General features: G+C 37.9%; 1 protein-coding gene and 1 pseudogene across 5 annotated transcripts in view; one reads left to right on the top strand and one right to left on the bottom strand.

Annotated features, from left to right (window-relative positions):
- VNN1 (vanin 1) overlaps positions 1–20,073 on the top strand; it is a 38,225-nt gene extending 18,152 nt beyond the window's left edge. For 4 of the 5 annotated variants that reach the window (XM_023230590.1, XM_023230589.1, XM_023230592.1 and 1 more), the window contains 5 exons: positions 6,497–6,689; positions 7,369–7,660; positions 8,388–8,749; positions 16,367–16,537; positions 17,607–20,073. In XM_023230590.1, coding sequence (XP_023086358.1) covers positions 6,497–6,689; positions 7,369–7,660; positions 8,388–8,749; positions 16,367–16,537; positions 17,607–17,789 — 1,201 coding nt within the window. In that variant the 3' untranslated portion in view covers positions 17,790–20,073. Of the gene's footprint in view, positions 1–6,496; positions 6,690–7,368; positions 7,661–8,387; positions 8,750–15,487; positions 15,637–16,366; positions 16,538–17,606 lie in introns of all 5 variants that reach the window. The other variant, XR_002735361.2, reaches the window with a different exon arrangement.
- LOC111554894 lies at positions 1,059–1,943 on the bottom strand (annotated as a pseudogene).
- Positions 20,074–23,422: the final 3,349 nt, after the last annotated feature.

Raw genomic sequence — 23,422 nt, 5'->3', positions numbered from 1 at the left:
ATGTGTGAGGGAGCTCGTAGCATGTCCATTTCACCCTTTCCATCTCCACCCTCCCCAGAGTTTCATCCCCAGGGTGCCCTGCTTGTTGCTTTATTTTGGTATCTCCAAGATGGTTGGAGATACCTGTTCAGCCTCTGGTGTTCTGCATGGGGTCTTGTCTTCTTCCCATCCCACTCAGGCTCAACCCCAGACTGGAACATGGTTTGGGAAGCAGTGGGGATAGCCAAGATGGTTGTCAGTGGGTGGCCCAGCAGTTCCTGTCCCAGGAGCGGCCACAGGCCAGGAGTAGTGGTGGCTGTGCATGTGGCCAGCCTGCTGCCATTGTCTCATCCTTGTCAGGGCCCTCTCTTTCACCTTACGGCATCTGAGGGACAGAGAGAGGGTTGGGGCCAACAATGCCCCTGCAAATTTTTTTAAAATAAAATTTAGATGACAAGTATATATCATATATGCAGTGACCAAGCATATAACTACTTTACAGTCATCTAACTGCTGTAGCAATGATATGTAACTACAGTGTCAAAACACCCTGACAGTTTTTTCGGAAACCCAAAGTGGAGACCATCTGCCGTATCTTACTTTTTCTTTAGGTACAATACTCAAATGTATATTCATTTTGCTTACACATGAATAGTTTCAAATCTGTTCACATATGGTTTAAAGTTTTTGTCCCTATTGTCTTACTCAGGCTTGTGTAACTTAAAATGAGCCTGAGCGTGGGTCTACATACAGGAAGATGTGTAATAAAAACATAATTTTAGTGCTACTTTCAAAATTCATGCTATTAAGAAGGATGCTGTTTTCAAAGCTAAAAAGATCATGAAATGGCTAACTTACATATCAGACGTTGGATAGTTCCTTACTATTGAGGTGGTATAGTTTCTATGTAGTAAATGTCTTCAAATATTAATTGAAAAATCAGTGAAGTCATTTTCCCCTTTGTGATTCGAACTTCATTTTGTTTATTCTGAAGATAATTAATATTTTAATTGCAAAAGAAATTATAGCATTGGAAAATTTTCTCTATATGGAGGATAACAATGAACCAAATTTACCAATTAGGGAACCATTTCAGGAATTGTTGGACGGTGAATTTTTCTGCAGTAACTATGCTTCAGTTGCAATGCAGTATGCCCAGAAACAATCCATTTCAACTTCCGAATGTTTGATTTGGAAAATTTGTTTGATGAGTATTCAGTTAAATACTTGGATACAAGCTCTTTCCAGAAGGTCACATCTCTACCATTTATCTTGGAATGTTTCTGAAGACATTCTACTCATTTTATTAACTCTATATACTTCTGTTTTTGGATCTCCAATATGATTATAGACAATATCAACACAGAAGGCTTTGATTTAGACTCTAAAGTTTAGAGCTTTTGATCTTGACATGCCTTAAATTGGGCTTCCAGTCAAAATTGAGGTCACTTCTCCTTTCAAATGGCAAGTTCTCTTGAATGAGTGCATAGTGGAGTTGTAGAAACTGAAAGGCAATAGTAGCTTTCACTTTACATTACACCTTCTCCAATACAATCTTTTCCATTCTCATCAATCTGAAACTATGAACCTATATTCACTTATTTGGAACACATCAGCTGCTAATGGAACATTCCTTTCCCCTTCTATTGATTTTACAGCCAAATAGAAGCAGCTCTGTCCAACACATCCAAGGTGCTTGGGCTGTACCATCATTTAACACAGGAATCTGTCCAGTAAATTTACAGAGAAAATGCCTTTATGTTAAAGCCAAATAGCTGAGTTAGACTAACATCTTATACTTCAAAGTCCTGTAGCCTTGCAGTCATTCTGAGGCTATTGTCTATCATGTGCAAACTCAATTGTCTCAAACCACAGGTCTTTAACTGACATCCAGACTTCTGTTCCAACAGGGCATTCAGCTGGTATAGCAATTTCTGAGAGTCAGGTGTCAGTACTGCTATCATCTTGATAGTGACTGGGACTCAGTAGTCACCACCCTTTTTGGGCCTGCCCTCACCTCACCTCACCTCACGAAATCCAATCTCAGAGCCCCAGGAAACAAAGCAAAGAGAGAGACCCAGGGAGCGGGAGCCTTCCTGGATGGATGTCTCTGCAGAGCCACCAAGATCATATTGCCCTCATCAGGGTCAGCTTGGAGCTGAAGGGCTCAAAAAGCATTTTGATATTTGATTGCGTATTATTTCATACTGTTATTTCAGAGTTTTGTGTGCATATATTGTTTCTTCAGTAAGTCTAATGCTTTATAAGCATAGCAACCACATCTGACATTTCTGTGTCTCACACATTGTGTGCTTGGACAACTCTGCCTGGAATATTCTTCCCCCGTTGCTCACATGTCTAATATAGTGCTTTGTGTTGTGTCAAAACCTAATGAACATTTGTTGAATATTTAACATGTGCTGATTTTAGGTTAGTAAATGTCTTTTTGATCATTGATGATTTTTGTTATACCTGGAGATTGAACACTTTGAAAGCAGTCTTAGAGAATGCATTTCAATTATTCTCTTTCACCTCTTCCTTCTGTGCCCAGGACAAAACTCTGCATGGATTAAGGACTTGGTAAATATCACGGATGAAGCAACAGGCAGATTTCAGGCACACATAAGCAAACTGAATTTTTAATCCCTCAATCAGGACATGTGGTTTAATTTTGGAGCATTTTATGTATATGCCAACCAACCTGAGAAATGTAGCTTGAATACATGAAGACTAATAGAGATAGTAGGAAAATATGTTTGTCATCAGAACTGTTTCAGAAATCCAAAACACCAACCTACCTATTCCACCACTTCAGGTGATCCAAAAAGACTGGGAGTAAACATGTTTCAAGTGGTTCAATGTGTTGTAATTTATATCTATGCATTTCAGATGTTAATTGAAACAAAGGTGGGTTAAACTATTGAATGGTTGCTCTTTCTTATAAACACATTTAAATAATACTTTTCTACATGTATTATTATATCCTTTTCTGATCTTTTTCAAGGATCTATTTTATAGATGATTGCTATGGTCTTCCTTATATTAATTATACAAATTTGTTTGTAGATCTAATAACCAATACTTGATGGCACCAAATTTTTCTTCATAAAACAGTTATCTCAGCCTTCTCAGCTGTGCTTCAATAACCTGGTGTAACCCATTTACCATTTCAGAGTTTTGCAATAGAGGATAAATACAGCAATATGTTATATATTATTTTCAAAATTGTATTTTAATTGCTTTACTGGGACAATTATTGGTAACTTTGAAAAAGAGTTAAAAAAATCAGACATTAACAAATGCTCCAGGATTTCCATAGTTTCATACTAGCTGGTAATGCCCTAGCCAATCCTTGTTACCTCTTATTTGAACTATGGCAACAGCTTCCTAATGAGTCCCTTGCGTTTAGTCTCATTGTTCTAGTACATTCTATATTGCGTGTTCTATTTATCTTTATGAAGAAAATTTTGACCAGGTTGTTTTTGTCTTCAAAGGTTTTAATAGTACCTATTTGTTACTAAATTTGGAACAAATCTTAGCCTCTTGTGCAAAGCTCAATATCCATCCTTCCTTCCTTTGTTCCTCTCTCCCTCCCTCCCTCCCTTCTTTCTTTTCTTTCTTTCTTTCTTTTTTTTTTTTTTTTGAGACAGAGTCTCGCTCTGTCACCCAGGCTGGAGTGCAGTGGCTCCAGCTAGGCTCACTGCAAGCTCCTCCTCCCAAGTTCACTTAGGTCATTCTCCTGCCTCAGCCTACCGAGTAGGTGGGACTACAGGCACCCTTCACCATGCCTGGCTAATTTTTTATATTTTTAGTAGAGATGGGGTTTTACCATGTTAGCCAGGGTGGTCTCAATCTCCTGACCTCATGATCCACCTGCCTCAGCCTCGCAAAGTGGCTAGGAGCCACCACGCCCCCTCCTCCCCTCCCCTCTCTCTTTCCTTTCTTCTAAAATCTGGTAATGTCTTCATTTCTCCCTCACTTTTGAAGGACAGTTCTGCTGGATATAGCATTCTTGATTGTCAGATATTTTTGTTCTTTCAGTACTTTAAATATATCAGCTCAATGCTTTCTGGTCTCCAAAGTTACTGATGAGAAATCTGCTGATAATCTTATTGGGGATCCCTTGTATGTATGAGTCACTTCTGTCTTGCTGCTTTCAAGATTCTCATTTTGTCTTTGGCTTTCTACAATTTGATTATAGTGTGTCTTAGTGTAGGTCTCTTTGAATTCATTCTCTCAGAGTCTGTTGAGCTTCTTGGATCTTTTTATTCATATCTTTCTTCAAATGTGGGAAGTTTTCTGCCATTATTTCTTCAAATAATCTCTCTTCTCCTTCTGAGACTCCCACAATGCATGTGTTGGACACTTGATGGTGTTCCTAAGGCTCTATTCAATTTTCTTTACTGTTTTTTGTTGTTGTTCTGCAGACTGAATAATTTCAACTGTCCTGTCTTCCAGTTTGCTGTTTCTTTTTTCTACATGCCTGAATTGGTCTTTGAGTCCTCCTATAAAATATTCATTTCAGTTATTGTAATTTTCAGCTCCAGTTATTTTAGGTTTTCTATCTTTTTATTGATATTTCTACTTTGTTTTGGTTTTTGATTTTCTCCACATCTTCCTTTATTTTCTTGAGCATCTGTAAAACCATTGTTTTGAAGTCTGTGTTTAGTAGGTCTGTCATGCGGTCTTTTTCAGGGATGATTTATTTTCCCTCTCCTTTGAGTGAGTCATATTTTCCTGTTTCTTTGTATGATTTGTGATTTTTCTGGTTGATAACTAGACATTTGAATCTTATCACATAGTTACTCTGGGAATCAGATTCTCTGGGTTTGCTATGTTTGTTTTATTGTTGTTGTTGTAGCATGTTTGTGTTGAGGATCAGCTTGAGATGTAAATGTAAGGTCTTCTTAGGCCTTTTATGAGCCTGTGCCTTTCCCTGGGCATGTATGGCAACTTTCTAAATTTTCCTGTATATTTAATTGCTTTTATGTATCTTTTTCCTTAAATGTCTCACTACCCAAAGGACAAAAAGAGAAAAATAAATAAATAAATAAGGCACTGGCTCTTTAAATCTCCCGGAAGCCACTTCAGCCAGAGAGAGGGCCTGCAAAAACAGTGTGTGTGTGTGTGTGTGTGTGTGTATACACAATAGCTGCTTGCCTTTGTGTTTGTACCTCTATGATCAGAAGCAGCAATTAGTGATCAGAACACAGATTTCATATATTTGAAAGACAAGGTCATTATTGTCCACCTTGTTCCCATATGCTGCCTGCAAGCTGCTTTAGGAACACAGACATGGCAGCCTGTCACAGGGACAGGGGATGAGGAATTGGTAACCACTATTGAGCTAAGAGCTAAAATGAACTGAAATTAACTGTAAGTTACGTTCCAAGCATTCCTCTGGAAGTTGCAAGCACTAGAGCTCCAAAATAGCAATATCAGATTTCAACCGTGCAATTGTTATCTAGGTGGGGGAGAAAAATTCCCTGCTCTGCTATCTTCCTAGGATCCCCCTACCTCTAAATTAAATTTTTTTGAGATGGAGTCTCCCTCTTGTTGCCTAGGATGGAGTGCAATGGCATGATCTCTGCTCACCACAACCTCCGCCTCCCAAGATCAAGCGATTCTTCCGCCTCAGCCTCTCAAGTAGTTGGGATTATAGGCACGTGCCCAGCTAATTTTGTATTTTTAGTAGAGACGGGGTTTCTCCATGTTCAGGCTGCTCTCGAACTCCTGACCTCAGGCGATCCACCTACCTTGGCCTCCCAAAGTGTTGGGATTAGAGGCATGAGCCACTGCACCTGGCCCCCCTAAAGTTTTTTTTTTTTTTTTTTTTGAGACAGGGTTCAGGGTTTTGCTCTGTTGCCCAGGTTGGAATGCAGTGAAACTTACTGTAGCCTCAAACTCCCAAGTTCAAGCAGTCCTCCCACCTCAGCCTCCCAAATATCTGAGACTACAGGCACACACCACTATGCCTGGCAATTTTTTTCTTTTTTTTTCATTTTTTTGTAGAGAGACGGTCTTGCTTTGTTGCCCAGGCTGGTCTCAAACTCCTAGGCTCAAGCAATCCTTCCTCCTTCTACTCCCAAAGTGCTGGAATTATAGGCATGAGCAACCACACCCACCCCAAAATATTTTTTAATGCCTCTCTTCTGTTAGACATAAGTTTAGTAAACAAGATATGTAAGTCATTGACCCATGATATCCACAGGATGCTGCAGACATTATAAGATGAACACATAAGTGAAAATATGATTATAGATTATGATAAATGCTATGAAGAAAAAGTATGTGATCTGGTATCTTATCCTACAGTAGACTGCTACAACCAATTTTACTCAAGCATGGGATTCCTCTGAACTCCTTTCTTGTCTTAATCCTTCTCTTCTAATTATTGTTATTTAGAATTTATTTTTGCATATATCAAATAATAAGCTTAGGCAACTATCATTCAGGATTTTCTTAAAAGCTAAGATTGATTTACAAAGATTTTCTTCCTCCAATAAACATATATCAGATTTGGCCAGACCCCAGTACAAGAAAGACTTAGCTGCTTGGCCAAGAACAACTCTATCTACGTTGTGGCAAATATTGGGGACAAGAAGCCATGCAATACCAGTGATCCTCAGTGTCCCCCTGATGGCCGTTACCAATACAACACTGATGTGGTATTTGATTCTCAAGGAAAACTGGTAGCACGCTACCATAAGGTAAAATTAATTTGCAAATAATCCAATTAGTTAATATCTAAGGAAATAAAGCGGGCAAAGAGAAAAATACTTTATTGATAATGATAAGCGTACTTTAGAAATCGAGTAGAGGCAAAGCATAGAAAGTAATGATAAAGTGTGGAAAGCTCCTATAAAGAGGTTTAAGGGGTTCCGTGTGCATGTAAGAACACAGGAGTGTGTTTTTAGGAGTGTGTAGGAGTCAGAAAGTACTACATGCATTATGTTGCACAATATTGCCTTTTGGACTTTGTCTTTTTAAAGACATACCCTGGCAATGGGTCTAGGCTAGAATGAAAAACTGCTTACCACATAAACTCTGTCTTGAGGAGAATGGAGCAAACAAAGTTCCTTGCCAAGGAAAACAGTGAAGTATACTTGGCAAATAGAAGTAATCTATTTTACTCCCATGTCTTATAAGACTCCAAAGGGTCTTTATAGATAAAGATACCCATGTACACATCTGTAATGTGGAGACTGAACCAAAGGCTCAGTTTAGCCAGAATGGCCTCTGGTTCTCTAAAGTAAACTCTTTTCCCATGAAAACAGTGATCATAGATTAAATTGGCTCTAAGATGTGAGCTTGCACTTTTTCTGACACTGTGATGTCCAGATCAACTTCCTACAAGAATTTTTTTCTCTTATCTTCTGTTTATTGCAGCAAAACCTTTTCATGAGTGAAGAGCAATTCAATGTACCCAAGGAGCCTGAGATCGTGACTTTCAATACCAGCTTTGGAAGTTTTGGCATTTTCACATGCTTTGATATACTCTTCCACGATCCTGCTATTACCTTGGTGAAAGATTTCCACGTGGACACCATACTATTCCCAACAGCTTGGATGAATGTTTTGCCACATTTGTCAGCTGCTGAATTCCATTCAGCTTGGGCTATGGGCATGAGGGTCAATTTCCTTGCATCCAACATACATTATCCCTCAAAGAAAATGACAGGTAATGTGTGATCTTAAAGATATGCAGGCTGATGTAATCAGAAAAGAAAAAAAACAAACATGTTTTTCTAGCTAATGCATACTCCTTAAACATACAATGTTTCCCAGCTTTTAATTTTTGAACATCTAGTTGTTAATATGCTATAGAATCAATCTCAGTCTAAATTGTTTTGTAGATTTATTTGGTTTTGTTTATCTTGATTTTTTTTTTCAAAATCTATGACTTCTTACATACATCTCTCCTTTCTTGGCTTTGTGGTGTCATACTTTGATTTCCTCTCACTTCTCTGTCTTTATCAGCATGTTTTACTGAAATTAATAAAACATATAACTTAGAGGGAGTAAAATGTGAATATGAGTTTAAAACAGTAATAACAATCAATTGCATGCATCTGTGTATGTGTGTATATATGTGTGTATGTGTATGTGTGTGCACATGTATGTGTGTGTATTGTGTATGTGTGTACGTATATAGCTGTGTGTATAGGTAGCTATATGTGTATGTATATAGCTGTGTGTATAGATTGTGTATGCACATGTATATGTGTGTATGTGTGTAGGTATATGTGTATAAATGTGTGCATATGTGGGTGTGGGTGTGTGGTGTGTATACATGCACGTATGTGGGTGTGGGTGTGTGTATGTGTGTGTGTGCTTTTTACTTTCCCTTTTTACTTTCCCTTTTTACTTTCCCATTTCAAATGATATTTTCAACTTATTACTTCCAGGAAGTGGCATCTATGCCCCCAGTTCTTCAAGAGCATTTCATTACGATATGAAGACAGAAGAGGGAAGACTCCTCCTCTCACAACTGGAATCCCACCCATCCCACTCTGTAGTTGTGAATTGGACTTCCTATGCCAGCAGTATAGAGCCGCTCTCGTCAGGAAACCAGGAATTTAAGGGCACTGTCTTTTTCGATGAATTCACTTTTGTGAAGCTCGCAGGAGTTGCAGGAAATTACACAGTTTGTCAGAAAGATCTCTGCTGCCATCTAAGCTACAAGATGTCTGACAACCTAGCAGATGAAGTGTACGCCCTAGGGGCGTTTGATGGACTGCACACTGTGGAAGGGCGCTATTATCTACAGGTAATATTTTAATGTCAGAAGAGTTACTGGATAAAATAAAGACACTCAATTAAATATACATTTTAGATAAATAATGAATGATTTTTTAGTATAAGCATATCCCGCTTTTGGGGATTTATGCATCCTAAAACTTTTGTTGTTTACCTGAAATTCAACTTGAGCTGGAAAGCCTATAAATATAGGCTAAATTTATTTGCTGCATCTTTTTTTCTTTCTTTTTTTTTTTTTTTTGAGACAGAGTCTCACTCTGTAGCCCAAGCTGGAGTGCAGTGGCACACAATTCTCATGCCTCCGCCTCCCAACTAGCTGGGACTAGGCAAGTGCCACCATGCCTGGTTAATTTTTTTTTTTTTGTATTTTAGTAGAGACTGGGTTTCACCATATTGGCCAGGGCGGTCTTGAACTCCCTGAGCTCAGGCGATCCGCCCACCTTAGCCTCCCAAAGTGTTGAGATTACAGGGATGAGCCACCATGCCTGGCCTATTTGCTAAATCTTGAAATCTTAGATGTCAGTTCAATTTTAAGCTGATTGGGGAAAGGCAGAACATTTACTTACAGTAGCAGTATTAAAAATAAATATTTAAATTACAGATAATTATAACAGTTCATTGAAAACCTGTTTTATTTCCTCCTGAACACACCATTTTCCCTACATGTTCACAAATGCCTATCTTGCTTTATAAAGAGTTTGATGCTAAGTATATCCTGGACATGAATGGAGTTGACCACCAAGACTGTTCAATGGAATGATTTATTACGGCAAAGATCCAATCTCTCACGCTCACAAGTGGCCTCCATGGTCCTCTAATTCTACTCTTCTCTTCCTTGGTCTGGCCCTCATCTTATCTCACTTAACAGAGCTTCCTGTTGACAGTCTGACAATCTCAGCTCCATCCAGTCAGTTCCCTACACTGCAGTTACAGAAATCACAAGAAGCTGTTTTTGATTATAATACTGTCTGGCTTAAAATTCTTCACTGACTTCTAATTGACAAATCAAATTTCTGAACATGAAAGACACACAAAGTCTAGATATGTGGTTCCTTCCTATTCTCTATCCTCTAATTTCACTTCTACTTACATATATCCTGGTCTTCTGCAATATTGAGATACTTTCCTATTTCCTATTTGCTAGCACCTGCAGAACCTCGAGGTGTTTGCACAGATTGTTTGGTCCTTTATCCATGGCGAGCCCCACCTACTCATTTTCCTAGCACTTTTCAGGTGTTATCTTCACCAAGGAGTCTGCCTGGATATTTCCCAAGGAGCTACTCCTACCTCCCCAGCTGAGTTAAGTACCTCCTTTGTGTGCTCCCAGAACACCATGTGCTTAGCTTTATCAAAGACATATTATGTCATAGTATTCACATACCTATTTGAGACTGAGAACCCCTTGAATGCTGAAATTATGCCAACTGCACAGTATTTTGTTTCCTCTATGATAATTACTCTATCAATACTTGTTCATTTTAGCACGTGAAGGCCTACTATATGCCAGGTATTTATTTAGTGTTAATGATATGAAGATAAATAAGCATAAATTCTCCTCTTGAGGAATTAGTAATGGAGAAAGACATTTGAACAGATAATTTCAGCATAGGTTGGCATGTGATAGTCTATAGAATGCACATTTTGCTGCAGGAGTACTAAAGAGCTCCACTTAGATTAATTTGGGAATGCAGGGAAGTTTCTGGAGCTGATGTTATTATCCAGGTGAAAAAGAGGAGGAGGGGATTCTTTGTGGTGTGAAGAGCATGAACAAGGGTGTGGATGCAGGCAGGAGCAGGGTCTGCAGGGAAAATCAAGCAGGTCAGTGCTACTAAGGCATAGCTTGAGAAGCTGGGGTTGGTGGGAAATAAGCCTGGAGGCAACATCCTGTCCTGCAGGATCTTACCTAGCACACTTAAGATTCAGCTTTTATTCTGCAGGTGATGGTCAGCTGGTGGAAGTGGTCCAGTGAGGGAATGATGTGGTCAGATCTGCCTTTGAGTATATCATTTTTACTACTCTGTAGATGATGGAGCAAAGACCCAAAAGACTAGATTATTAAAATAGTCTTATTAAGGGTCTGGACCAAGATTGTGTTTGTCGGAATAAAAGCAGAGCATGGAGTCTAGAAATATTTAGAAAATGGAACTCAGTGGCTAATTTGATGTGGAACAGGAAAGCGGAATGAAGAGTCCAGAATGTGGCAGGTTTCTGGCAAGAATGGCTGGGTGGGTGAGATGCCTCTGACAGATCAGGAGGCAAGAGAGGAGCAGACTGGTTGACACTGGGTAGAGGCTGAGTTCAGTTATAGATACGATGGTTTTGAAGTACTTACGAGACATTCAGCTGGACCCAGCCAGTTGGCTGTTGAATACTTTTTGGTTTGATGCTTAACGGAGGTACTAGAATTAGAAATATTGTTTCGAGAATCAGCAAAATACAAGGGACGATTAAGCACACAAGAGTGAATGACACTAAAAAGGAGACTGTACTGACAATAAAGAACTATTGACAAGGTAGAACCTTTGGGAGCTTCGGTATTTGGGGCAGGAAAGGACAGAGGACAAGAAACCTGCAAATACAATTGAGAAATAAAAGAAAATTTAAAAAGAGAACATCTGGTAGATGCAAGGAAGTAGAGACTCTTGGAAGAAGGAAATCGTGAGGTGTATTAATGCAATACGTTGACCATTATTAGCATTTTTGAGTATAATTTTGGCAGAATTTTCTGAGCTCATAATGATAGGATGATGGGCAGATTATACTGGGTTGAAAAGTCAAAGGGAAGCGAATGTATTTTTTTCCCCAAGAAGTCTTATCTGAGACAAGAAGAAGAGAAGCAAGACAAGGGCTTACCAGAGACTCATGGTCAGGAGAAATGTGTGTGTGTGTGTGTGTGTGTGTGTTTCTCCTAGACCTTTGTAGGTCTAGGAGAAAGAGCTACAAAAGAAAAAATATATAAAATATGAGAGGAATCAGGCCAGGTGTGGTGGCCTGTAATCCCAGCACTTTGGGAGGTCAAAGTGGGCAGATTACCTGAGATCAGGAGTTCGTGACCAGCCTGTCCAACACGGTGAAACCCTGTCTCTACTAAAAATACAAGAATTAGCCAGGCGTGGTGGCAGGCACCTGCAATCCCAGCTACTTGGGAGGTCGAGGTGGGAGAATTGCTTGATCCTGGGAGATGGAGGTTGCAGTGAGCTGAAATTGTGCCACTGCACTCCAGCCTAGGCAAAAGAGTGAGACTCTGTCTCAAAATAAAATAAAATATAGGAGGAATTAATACTCCTACTCAGTGTTCCAAGGTGCTGGAGGAAAGGGGGAAAAATAGTATCATGAACACAGGTACAAAATGTCCAACAAGTGGAAATTAAATGAATTATATGGTATATTATGGTATATTATATGGTATATTAACATATGTAGCCTTATATATGTGACATACATGTGGTATTATATTGCTATATAAATTTTTATAATTGAAGTATAAATTGTGATGTATTATTTTTAAGTTAAAAAAGGTTGGTCACAAAACAAGAGGGTAATCTCTTAGCTCTTCTTCCCTCCTTTTCCTTCCTGCCTCCTCTAACTTTTCCTACCTTTTTGCCTCCCCCAGAGTCTTACCTCCTACCTAAAGAGAGTTGTGGGAAGTTCTTTCTTAGTGTTGTGAGGTAGGTTAGCTTTGTTAAGTAAAACCAAGCTTTCTGTTTATCTTGCTAGACAGTGATATTCCATTTAAACGATCGGTACCACTTATGTTTTGGAATCTTTCTATTTAAAGATAATAATACATATTACTTGATATTACCAGCAGAGTCTGGGAAAATACCCAGAATCAAGCATATTAATATATCCATTGGAAAACATGGGACTATTCACCTTAAATAGCTTGAATAAAAATGTTATAGCCTTACGTTAATTCAAGTTAGGTCTTAATGCCAATGTGCCAGTGGGTTACAAAAATCTTTTATTTTCAGAGGATTTTGGATTTTGGTATTGAAGATAAGGAATTTTGGTATAATATTGTATTTATAATTTTTCATAGTCTAACTGTGATGATATATTATGCTTTAAAAATCTTGATTATCACCAAAAGCCACCTCCAATCCAAGTGAAGAGAAACAAAGAGAGGTAAAAGTGAAATAAACCCCTATCTTGCTACACAGATTTTCTAAGCATTCTATAGTGAATATGCATAATTTTGTTTATATCAATGTCATTGCAAACTTACTGCTTTTATATTTTTTCTTTGTTTTTCTTAAAGTTATTAATTGCCTTATTTTTTAAAATTTAGTTAATTTTCTTTGACTTTTTGTTAAAACCCCAAATCTTCCAACGGCATCTCAGAATAATTTTCCCACAATATCATTTTCATAAGATTATCTCGAGCTAAAAATAATAACCTTTCTCTGCACTGGTTTCCCTCTAGTCCTTCTGCACAGCTGTCATATTGAGATTTCCTTTACTGTCATCCTAGGAATGCTCTCTTAGCTATTAACTTGCTTTGGGTTCTCTGTTTTTCTCCTTCTACCTTTATTTGCTCCTTTCTTCTGTTGGAGTCAACGCTGTCTAGTTACGTTGCTCTAATCTGAACTGGCTGCTCTCCATGCCTTGTACATGATAGGAGTCATCCTGGAATCTCCCTTTATCCTCGTGGTACAGATTTTTTTTTACGACTTCCCGGTGTGGATTTCCTGTTTTCTGTTCCCCGTCCTCCTTGTTTTGGGCTTGTGCCCTCTTTCTTGTTGTTAACAGTTTCCAGAAAGAGAGTGATTGGGATGCAAGATTTTTGAGACTTACCAGTCTGAAAGTGCCTTTCAGATACTTAATACTTAATTTTAGTTAAGTATTTCCCTGGGCATGGAACTCAAAGGTGGTTATAACTTTTCTTCAGGGTTGTGAATATATTATATCCTCACATCTTATGTTGCTGTTGAGAATTCTGAAGTTCTTCTGATTCTTGATTCTCTGTATGCATATTCCTCATTCTGCACCTTCCCCAGAATGCATGCAGTTTCTTCCTTTCCATTTTCTTTTTCTCTTTTTCTGAAACTCTTATTATTGGGATCTTTTGCCTCTTGGATTGGTGCTCTAATTTTCTGACACTTTCTATCCTATTTTTTACTACTTTATTTTTTCCCTCTACTTTCTGAGAGATTTCCTCCTCTTGATCTTCCAAATCTTATACTGAATCTTTTATTTTTGTTAACATGTTCATAATTTTCAAGAACTCTTTTTTCTTGTCTTCTGAGTTTTACTTTTTCTTCAACACTTGTTGTTTTGTGCATGTATTATTTTTTCTTCTTTCTCTGAGGCTATTTAGAAAACTTCTTATTGAAGCTCCTTCCCCCTGCTTCCTTTAAGTTGCTTTTATCTGCTTTTTTATTTGCTTTTTCATGCAATAAGTTTCTCTCACATATCTGATAACTCTTGGGGATTACCAAAAACTCAAAGAAAATTCTGAGCATGTGAGTAACACTTGTCAATTTTGAGCTTCATGATAGAATGACCTAGCTGGACCTTTTGCTGGGGGGAAATCTAAGGTAAGTGTCTTTAGAGACTTCCTCTTGGGATGGTCATGTCTTGCAGTTTTCAAGATTCTTCTAATTTCTTTCTTGAATCAGTTGTCTAGTTTAGGAAATAAAAATACAGGATCTCCAGGTAAATTTGAAGTTCAGATAAGCTTTTTTTTTTTTTTTGGTTGAGATAGTCTCTCTCTGTTGCCAAGGCTGGAGTGCAATGGCATGATCTCCACTCACTGCAACCTCTGCCTTCTGGGTTCAAACAATTCTCCTGCCTCAACCTCCCCAGTAGCTGGGATTAGGTGCATGCCACCACATCCAGCTAATTTTTTATATGTCTGGTACAGATGGGGGTTTCACCATGTTGGCCAGGCTGGTCTCGAACTCTTGACCTCAAGTGATCCACCTGCCTCAGCCTCCCAAAGTGCTGGGATTACAGGCAGGAGTCACTGCTTGTAGCCCAGATAAACATTTTTTTTTTTTAAAGTGTAAGAATGTCCCATTCAATATTTAAGACATACTTATACTAAAAAATTATTTGTTGCGTATCTGAACTTCAAATTTAACTGGGAGTCTTGCCCTGTGTTTTAACTGGCAACCCTATTCCTGAAAGATAAATCCCTGCTGGCAGCATTAGGGAGCCAAGTAGGGAAAATGGCCTTGCAAGGTGTGGTTGGGGGTTGAGGGGGAACGTTTTCAACATTCAGTGTTATTTATTCAGGTAATCCCCTTCAACTATGTCTCTTAAACTTTCATCTAAAGAACATCCACTTTACCCCTTCTGGAAACATTGTCAGTTATTTACTGGAGTAGGGGAGGATCAGTTACCCAATTTTTTGGAGGACTTAGTATCCAAGGCATCCTTCACAACTTTCTGCTCATTTTTTTTCCTTTGACTGCCACAACTTTACTCCTAGCTCTAGGTACAGAGCGTCCCAGTGATTAAATCTTTGAGTGCTTTGCAGTGTAGATAGGGTTGATTCTTGGCTCTTTCTACTGTTAGTTTAGGACTTGGCTTTCTTAGGTCTGCTTAATCAGTTACTACTTTTTCTATCAACATCCTAGTTTTTAAAACTGTGCTGTGGTCTATCCTCCTATTTTCCAATCTTTGTGGGCTAAAAAATTAGTGTTCTTTTTGAAGGATTGTAGAAAATAAAATTGAAGCATGTGTTCATTCTACCTTTACCTGAAAGTTACTTCTATCCCATCTTAATATGCTTGCACTGAAGTGATTACTTTCCATCTGCAAAGTGGAAACAATGAGACCAATTAGTGGCTACTGCTTTAGTCAAGCAAGAAATGAAGGTGACTTGGAATATGCCGTACAGATGGCATTAAATGAATATGGATCTCCTTTTGGAAACTTTTCATCTGCATGGTGAGATGACTCACATACTTAGATTTTATATTCAATAGCTACATACTATAGTGGAAAAAAAAACTTAACGGAGAAGTGTTTCAGTTCTTGCACAGATATAGAGGATATGACTTTTCCAGATTACAGGGTTGCCTCTAGGTCAACTCTGGGGTTCATTACAACTCTGAAGCTCTTTTATTGTGTGAAACAGGCAATAAGATAGGATTTACACAGGTGCCTAAATTATTAAATTCTTGATGATTAAAATCATTAGTAACTTGAGAATATTGAAGATATAGTTGTTCATGGCTATAGGCCAAGGATCTGATTGCTTTTACGTGGCTGATCTTTTTGACAGTGAATTGCAGGAGGCACTGGGGCTTAAAGTCCTTTATTTTTATTATTAGTTGTATTAATTATTCCACAATAAGCTGGATGACTCTAATGAAAAAGCAACATTATTTTACCAAATAAAGTGGCATAGACATTTTTCTAGATCAAGAGAATATTTCAGTTGACTTTCTCATGTTTTTTTAAAGAGCATCTAGCATTTTATTTAATTATTTTATTCTATTTTTATCTTTAAAATTTACCCTAGCTTTATTGTCATTAACGAATGAAAATTATATATCTTTACAGTGTATGATGTGATATTTTGATATGTGTATACACCATGAAATGATTAAATCAAGCAAATTAACAAATCCCACATGACTTTCTTATGACTTACTGGTTTTCATGACTTCCCTAGATTTGTACCTTGTTGAAGTGTAAAACGACTAATTTAAACACTTGCGGTGACTCAGTTGAAACAGCTTCTACCAGGTTTGAAATGTTCTCCCTCAGTGGCACTTTCGGAACCCAGTATGTCTTTCCTGAGGTGTTGCTGAGTGAAAATCAGCTTGCACCTGGAGAATTTCAGGTAAGAATCTTTGAATATTACCAATTAGTTTCATGTAAGAGGAAGCACTTTTTGATATAAAAACCTGCTCAAGTGCTTACAAATATCATAAAAATTTCCATTTGGAAAGGGCTAGATTGTCCTTGGGGATCATGAAGGACATTGAGCAGGCTGCATTTCTTGACTGGGAATTCTTAACATAGTAATTAGTGTGTCCTTGAGAATAAAAAGATATATATCTTATTTTGGGGATTATACAGAGTTTAAGGTCTTCCAAGTAGAAAGAAGATTCAATGAGAGTAGTTTCAGAACCAGTCCCACTGGAGCCCATTAGGATCACTGGGAAATGATGGCCTAGGGAAGTTGAAAGGAGTCCCTCTCATCGAGTGAGTCAAGGCTCTGTGTGACGGTAGAAGGAAAAGAGACAAGGAAAAGCTGAAAAAGAGAGAATTCGACAGTGGTTGATGTTGGCAAAAAAGCAAAAACTTTTTAAAGTTCAGAAATAATCCCTTGCTGCACATGTGCTCTGCCCAGCCACATTCTTCCGCTGACTTCCTGCAAGTTCTCCTCTCACTCCCCGTTCCTGGTAGAAACCACTGCTGGGGTGAGGGAGGACAATGGAATGATGAGGTGGTTGTGGTGAGCAAGAGACAGGAGATGACAGATGCTCAGTTCAAACCCCTCTTAGTCAATTGCTTCAGGCCATTGTGAGGAGCAACTGTGGGGAGCATTTATTTTGTCTGACAGGACTAGGTTTCTCTTCTGTATACTGCCAAATCCACTGGTTTGTGTTTATTAACTCTTACGGCGCCTCCACAAGTAAGTAAAGTAGAAGATATTGATTACAGTCATCTCAATAATAAATGAATCAGTGTCAGTTATTGATTACAGTCATCTCAATAATAAATGAATCAGTGCCAGTTTCATAGCTCCAATTTTTCTCATACTCGGCAACATTTCAAATTTTTCTGATACAACACAATTTGGCCAGCATTTTTGTTTCTTCATTGTGTTAGAGTAAATTTTTAAAGTGAGTTATGGTATTGTATAACTTGAATGTAGCCTTTGCCTACATTTTTGTTTTAATCAGGTGTCAACTGATGGACGCTTGTTTAGTCTGAAGCCAACATCCGGACCTGTCTTAACAGTAACTCTGTTTGGGAGGTTGTATGAGAAAGACCAGGCATCAAATGCTTCATCAGGGATCACAGCACAAGCAAAAAGAATAATGCTAATAGTTATAGCACCTATTGTATACTTATTAAGTTGGTAGAATATTGACATTTTCTGTTTTTTACTTGGGATAATTTAAAAAATGATGGATAAGAAAAGAAAGATTGATCTGGGTTAATATTGTTCTCTAGTATAAGTGAATTACTGATTTCTCTTTATTTAGACAAACACACACACACACCAGATAATATAAGCTTAATAAATTATCTGTTAATGTAGATTTTATAAAAAACTGTATTTGAACATTGGTCTTTCTTGGAAGTGAGCTAATTATATCAAATAAGTATTACAAATCTTTTATGCAGAAGAAATAAAAACTACGGGTAAAAAACATATCAGAACTATCATAAAATTTACTTACAAGGAGGCTGCTCTTGTTACCACTTTTATTACAATACATATCACTTATTCAGCTCTGTTGAAAATTTCCAAAGATTTTATTTGTTTGCTCTTTTAGTTTTTTACCTAAACAATGCATTTTGATTCTCTTGCGGTTTGAATAATGTCTCCCAAAAATTTACATGTTGAAGTACCTCAGAATGTGATTGTATTTGGAGACAGGGTCTTTAAAGAGGTAACGTAAGGTCATTAGGATGGACCCTAATTCAATATGACTGGTGTTCATAAAAGAAGAGGTGAGTAGGGCACAACAGGCACAAAGGGAGACCATATGAAGACACAAAGGAAAGACAACTCTTTACAAGCTAAAGGAGAGAGGCCCTCAGAAGAAACCAACCCTGCCAACACCTTAATCTTGGATTTCCAGCCTCCAAAACTGTGAGAAATACATTTCTGTTGTTTAAGTCACCCAGTTCATGGTACTTTGTTAGGCAGCCCTGGCAAACGAATCAAAGACCATTCCTGTTCCTCTCTCCACCACTACTGTTTTCTACCATAATCTGAAGCTTCAACAAAAGGCTTACCTGGTAAGAATATTCAGCTGGTCTGGGTCCCCAAGACTCCAACAGACACTCTTAGAGAAGGATTGCTGATGGATTGATAGTGAAACCATTAGATCATTGAATTCCTCTGGAATTAGAAAATCAGAGAGTCCCATTTTAAGAAATTAGGTATTTAATCTAGCATTATGTGTTCTATTTTAGTAACAGCAGAATCTCTTGACATTACACAATTCAGTGAAACAAAGAACATCATTTAAGCCAAAACATCTCGCAAAGTGACTAATAGACTCTGAGCACTAATATCATAGTACTGTGATGATGGACAATGACATAGCACCAATAGCAGCCATGCACTGTGCAAAGCATGTCCCTCTGCACAGGACAGCAAGGCACTTGCAGCAGTGATCTATGCCAGCAAAACATCATTTTGAGACAAACATTTTTGTGGCAGATGTTTTTCCTAAAAGGTACTATATCATCCAAGAAATATTTGAGTAAAATCCCTTGTGCTTTTGGGTGACATTAACTGATATTTGCTTTTTTTCAAGACCTAATAGAAAATAAGAAAACCCATAATGTATTTAGAAACAGAAATCCACAGAGCAAGTCTTCATACTCTCATATAATTTCAATGTAAAACAGAAAACATATCGATGTGTTGGTGATAGGCTTGAATTATTAAAAACTTCAAAAGAATTCTAAATGTTTCTTTTCTGCTCAACATTGACAACTATGGTAGGTCTCCCTTGTGGTGTAATGAATTGCCCCCAAACTAATATATTAAAACAACAAAGATTTATTACCTTATAGAGTTTCTGAGGGTCAGGATCCGGGACTGGCTTAGTGGAGTTGTTCTGAATCAGGGCCTTTGTAAAGTTGTAGTTAACTTGTCCCCAGGGCTGCCATCATCTCAAGGCTCGGGTAGGGCTGGAGAAAATCTGTTTCTCAGCTCACTCATGGTTGTTGCCAGGCCTCCATTCTGTAGGATGCTAGAAAAACTTTCATAAATGTCATCTGGCTTCTCCTAGAGCAATGATACTGAGAGAGAAAGCACATGAGAGAAAGAACGAGGCAACTTGGATGTAAGCCACAGTCTTTGAAAACCTAATCACAGAAGTGGCATCTCTTCTTTCACATGATATTGGTCACATGGACCAACAATGGCACAATGTGGAGAGAACAGAGTTGAGAATATCAGGAGGTGGGGCTTCATGGGGGCCATTTTGGATGCTATCACAGCGAATATATGTATTTATATTTACATATGTATATATTGCAATGTAATTTTAAAAATAGGATTGTTTTCCTTTTCTTTTTGCTATATGTGATATGTATTTCAAAATACACTCCCAATAGTCACATCTATTAGAAAAGTACTACACTAAAAAACTTTCTATATGTTGTATAATTAAATTAAATAATGTAATAATCTCTACTTTTGGTCAGTAGTAAATTTAACTGTTTGCCTTAACTACAGTTTGTGGCAAAACCATCTCCTTTTAATATACACAAAGGACTTTTTTTTTTTTTTGAGACAGAGTTTCACTCTTGTTGCCCAGGCTGGAATGCAATGGCACGATCTCAGCTCACTGCAACCTCCATCTCCTGGGTTCAAGCGATTCTCCTGCCCGAGCCTCCCAAGTAGCTGGGATTACAGGCTGGGATTATAGGCGTGCTCCACCATGCCTGGCTAATTTTGTATTTTTAGTAGAGATGGGGTTTTTCCATGTTGGTCAGGCTGGTCTCGAAATCCGATCTCAGGTGATCCACCTGTCTAGGCCTCCCAAAGTGCTGGGATTACAGGCATGAGCCACCATGCTCAGCCCATGGGACTTTTGCATTCATTTTTCTGAAGCTTACTTTGTAGGGGAACATACATTAAAAAGTAACATAAAATAAACAGCAAAAGTTCCAGAATTATTAATTCATGAAGTGCAACCACTAGGAAGAAGGGTCTTAAAAATATTACCCTCTTTACTTAATTGATTCTTTGAAGAAACCAATATTCTTTTTCCTAATAATCTATTTTATATACAATATATATCAAAAGTATATAAATATATATGTATATAACAAAAGTGAAAGAAACTGACTCTTAATTATAATGTTCTGAATATCAAGAGGAATACTAAAAAAGTCAACTAGAAAATCAAGTCAACCTCAAAAGCTGTTCTGAAACACATCACTTTGATTTTATACTGAAAGCTGATACCTCGAATTTCCTCTGCTTTGCTGTCCTGTGGTTGTACTGGGCGTGTTCCAAATGTATCACTTTTATTTTTATTTTTTATTAAAAAAATAATTTCAAGGGTTACTTTAGATTCAGGGGGTACATGTGCAGGTTTGTTACATGGGTATATTAGGTAATGCTGAGGTTTGGGGTACAAATGATCCTGTCACCCAGGTGATTAGCGTAACACCCAATAGGTAGTTTTCAGCCCTTTCCCTCTCCCTGTTTCCCAGCTGTAGTAGCCCCCAGTGTCTGTTGTTGCCATCTTTATGTATACCAAATATTTAACTTCCCTTTAAAAGTGAGAATATGCAGTATTTGATTTTCTGTTCCTGCCTTAACTTGCTTAGGATAATGACCTCCAGCTGCATCCATGTTGCTGCAAAATATATGATTTTGTTCTTTTTATGGCTGTGTAGCATTCTATGGTATATATGTACCATATTTTCTTTATCTAACCCATCACTGATGGGCAACTATGCTGATTCCATGTCTTTGCTATTGTGAATAGCGCTATCATGAACATACGAGCGCACATGTCTTTTAACAATTTCTTCTCCTTTGGGTATATAGTTAGTAATGCGGTTGCTGGATCAGATGGTAGGTCTGTTTTGAATTCTTTGAGAAATCTCCAAACTGCTTTCCACAGTGGCTGAACTAATTTACATTCCCACCAACAGTACAGAGCTCCCTTTTCTCCAGAGCCCCAACAGCAGCTGTTATTTTTGACTTTTTAAATAATAGCTATTCTGACTGGTATGAGATGGTATCTCATTGTGGTTTTGATTTGCATTTCTCTGATAATGAGTAATGTTGAACATTTGTTCATATCTTTCTTGACTGCTTGCATGTCTTCTTTTGGATCTGTTCATGTCCTTTGCTCATTTTTAATGGAGTTTTTTTTTTTTTTTCTGTTGATTCAAGTTCCTTATACATTCTGGATATTAACCTTTATTAGATCTTTGGTCAGATGCAGTTTGCAGGGACTGTCTCCCATTCTGTAGGTCATCTGTTTACTCTGTTGATAGTTTCTTTTGCTGTGCAGAAGCTCATTAGTTTAATTAGGTTCCACCTGTCAATTTTCTTTTTTGTTGCAATTGCTTTTAAGGTCTTAGCCATAAATTCTTTTCTAAGGCTGATGCCTAGAATGGCATTTCCTACATTTTCATCTTGATTCTTGTAGTTCCCAGGTCTTATGTTTAAATCTTTAATCCATCTTAACAAAATAACCTACAGATTAGGGCTATTCCTACCAAACTATCAAGGTTATTTTTCACAGAATTAGAAAAACTATTTTATAATTCTTGTGAACCAGAAAAGAACCCCCAGAGCCAAAGCAAAATCGTAAGCAAAAAACAAAACAAACACACAAAAACCAACAAAGGCAGCAGCATCATGTTACCCAACTTCAAACTACAGTAAGTCCACAGTAACCAAAACATCATGGTACTGATACAAAAACAGACACACAGACCAATGGAACAGAATAGAGAACTCAGAAATAAAGCTGCACACTGATATAGTTTGTATATTTGTCCCCACTCAAATCTCACGTTGAATTGTAATACCCAACGCTGGAGGTGGGGGCCTGGTGGGAGGCATTTGGGTCATGGGGATGCAGCTTTCACAGCTTGGTGCTTCTTGGCGATAGTGAGCTCTCACAAGATCTGATCATTTAAAAGTGTGTGGCAGTCCCCTTATTCTCCCTTGCTCCTGCTTTTGCCATGTGAAGCACCTGCTCCTGCTTCGTGTTCTGCCATGAGTAAAATCTTCCCAAGGCCTCCCCAGAAGCAGATGCTGGCACTGTGCTTCCTGTACAATCTGCAGAACCATGAGCCAATAAAACCTCTTTTCATATAAATTACCCAGTCTCTGGCATTTCTTTATAGTAATGCCAAGAACAGTCTAATACACACACCTACAACCATATAATTTTTGACCAAGTGGACAAAAATAAGCAATAGGGAAAGGACTCTCCATTCAGTAAATGGTGCTGAGATAACTGGCTAGCCATATGCAGAAGAATGAAACTGGACCCCGACCTTTCACCATAATTTTTGTTTTTGAAAAGATAGTAAAATTCTTAGATGAGGAGAGTATCCTACACTTACAATAATACTTAGGCAGCATGCTCTAGTGTGCAATGGAATTATTGTTTAAGTACAGAAAATGCAAAAACAAATCTATGTTCTAATAACATTCTTACCTATTTGGGGTTTGTGTAATTTAAATGAAACCTAGTAGATAAAAATGCTAAGTAAATATGGGACCTAGTAAATCTAAATATCTGTAGCACTTCAAATATGACGATAATGATAACCCAATCTTAAAATATGAGGAAAACACATATAAATCAATAGTGCTGTATTATAGTGCTGTTACTGTGTATACCATTTTTATCATGGCAACTTGTAGATTAAACATAAAGAAAAGCTGTACCCTTAAAAGCTGAAATCTACTGTGCTTGCTTTCTTTCTTTCTTTCTTTCTTTCTTTCTCTCTCTCTCTCTCTCTCTCTCTCTCTCTCTCTCTCTCTCTCTCT

Source organism: Piliocolobus tephrosceles, chromosome 5 (assembly GCF_002776525.5).
Source record: "Piliocolobus tephrosceles isolate RC106 chromosome 5, ASM277652v3, whole genome shotgun sequence".
Classification (NCBI taxonomy): domain Eukaryota; kingdom Metazoa; phylum Chordata; class Mammalia; order Primates; family Cercopithecidae; genus Piliocolobus; species Piliocolobus tephrosceles.
This window is presented reverse-complemented; position numbering and strand designations above follow the sequence as displayed.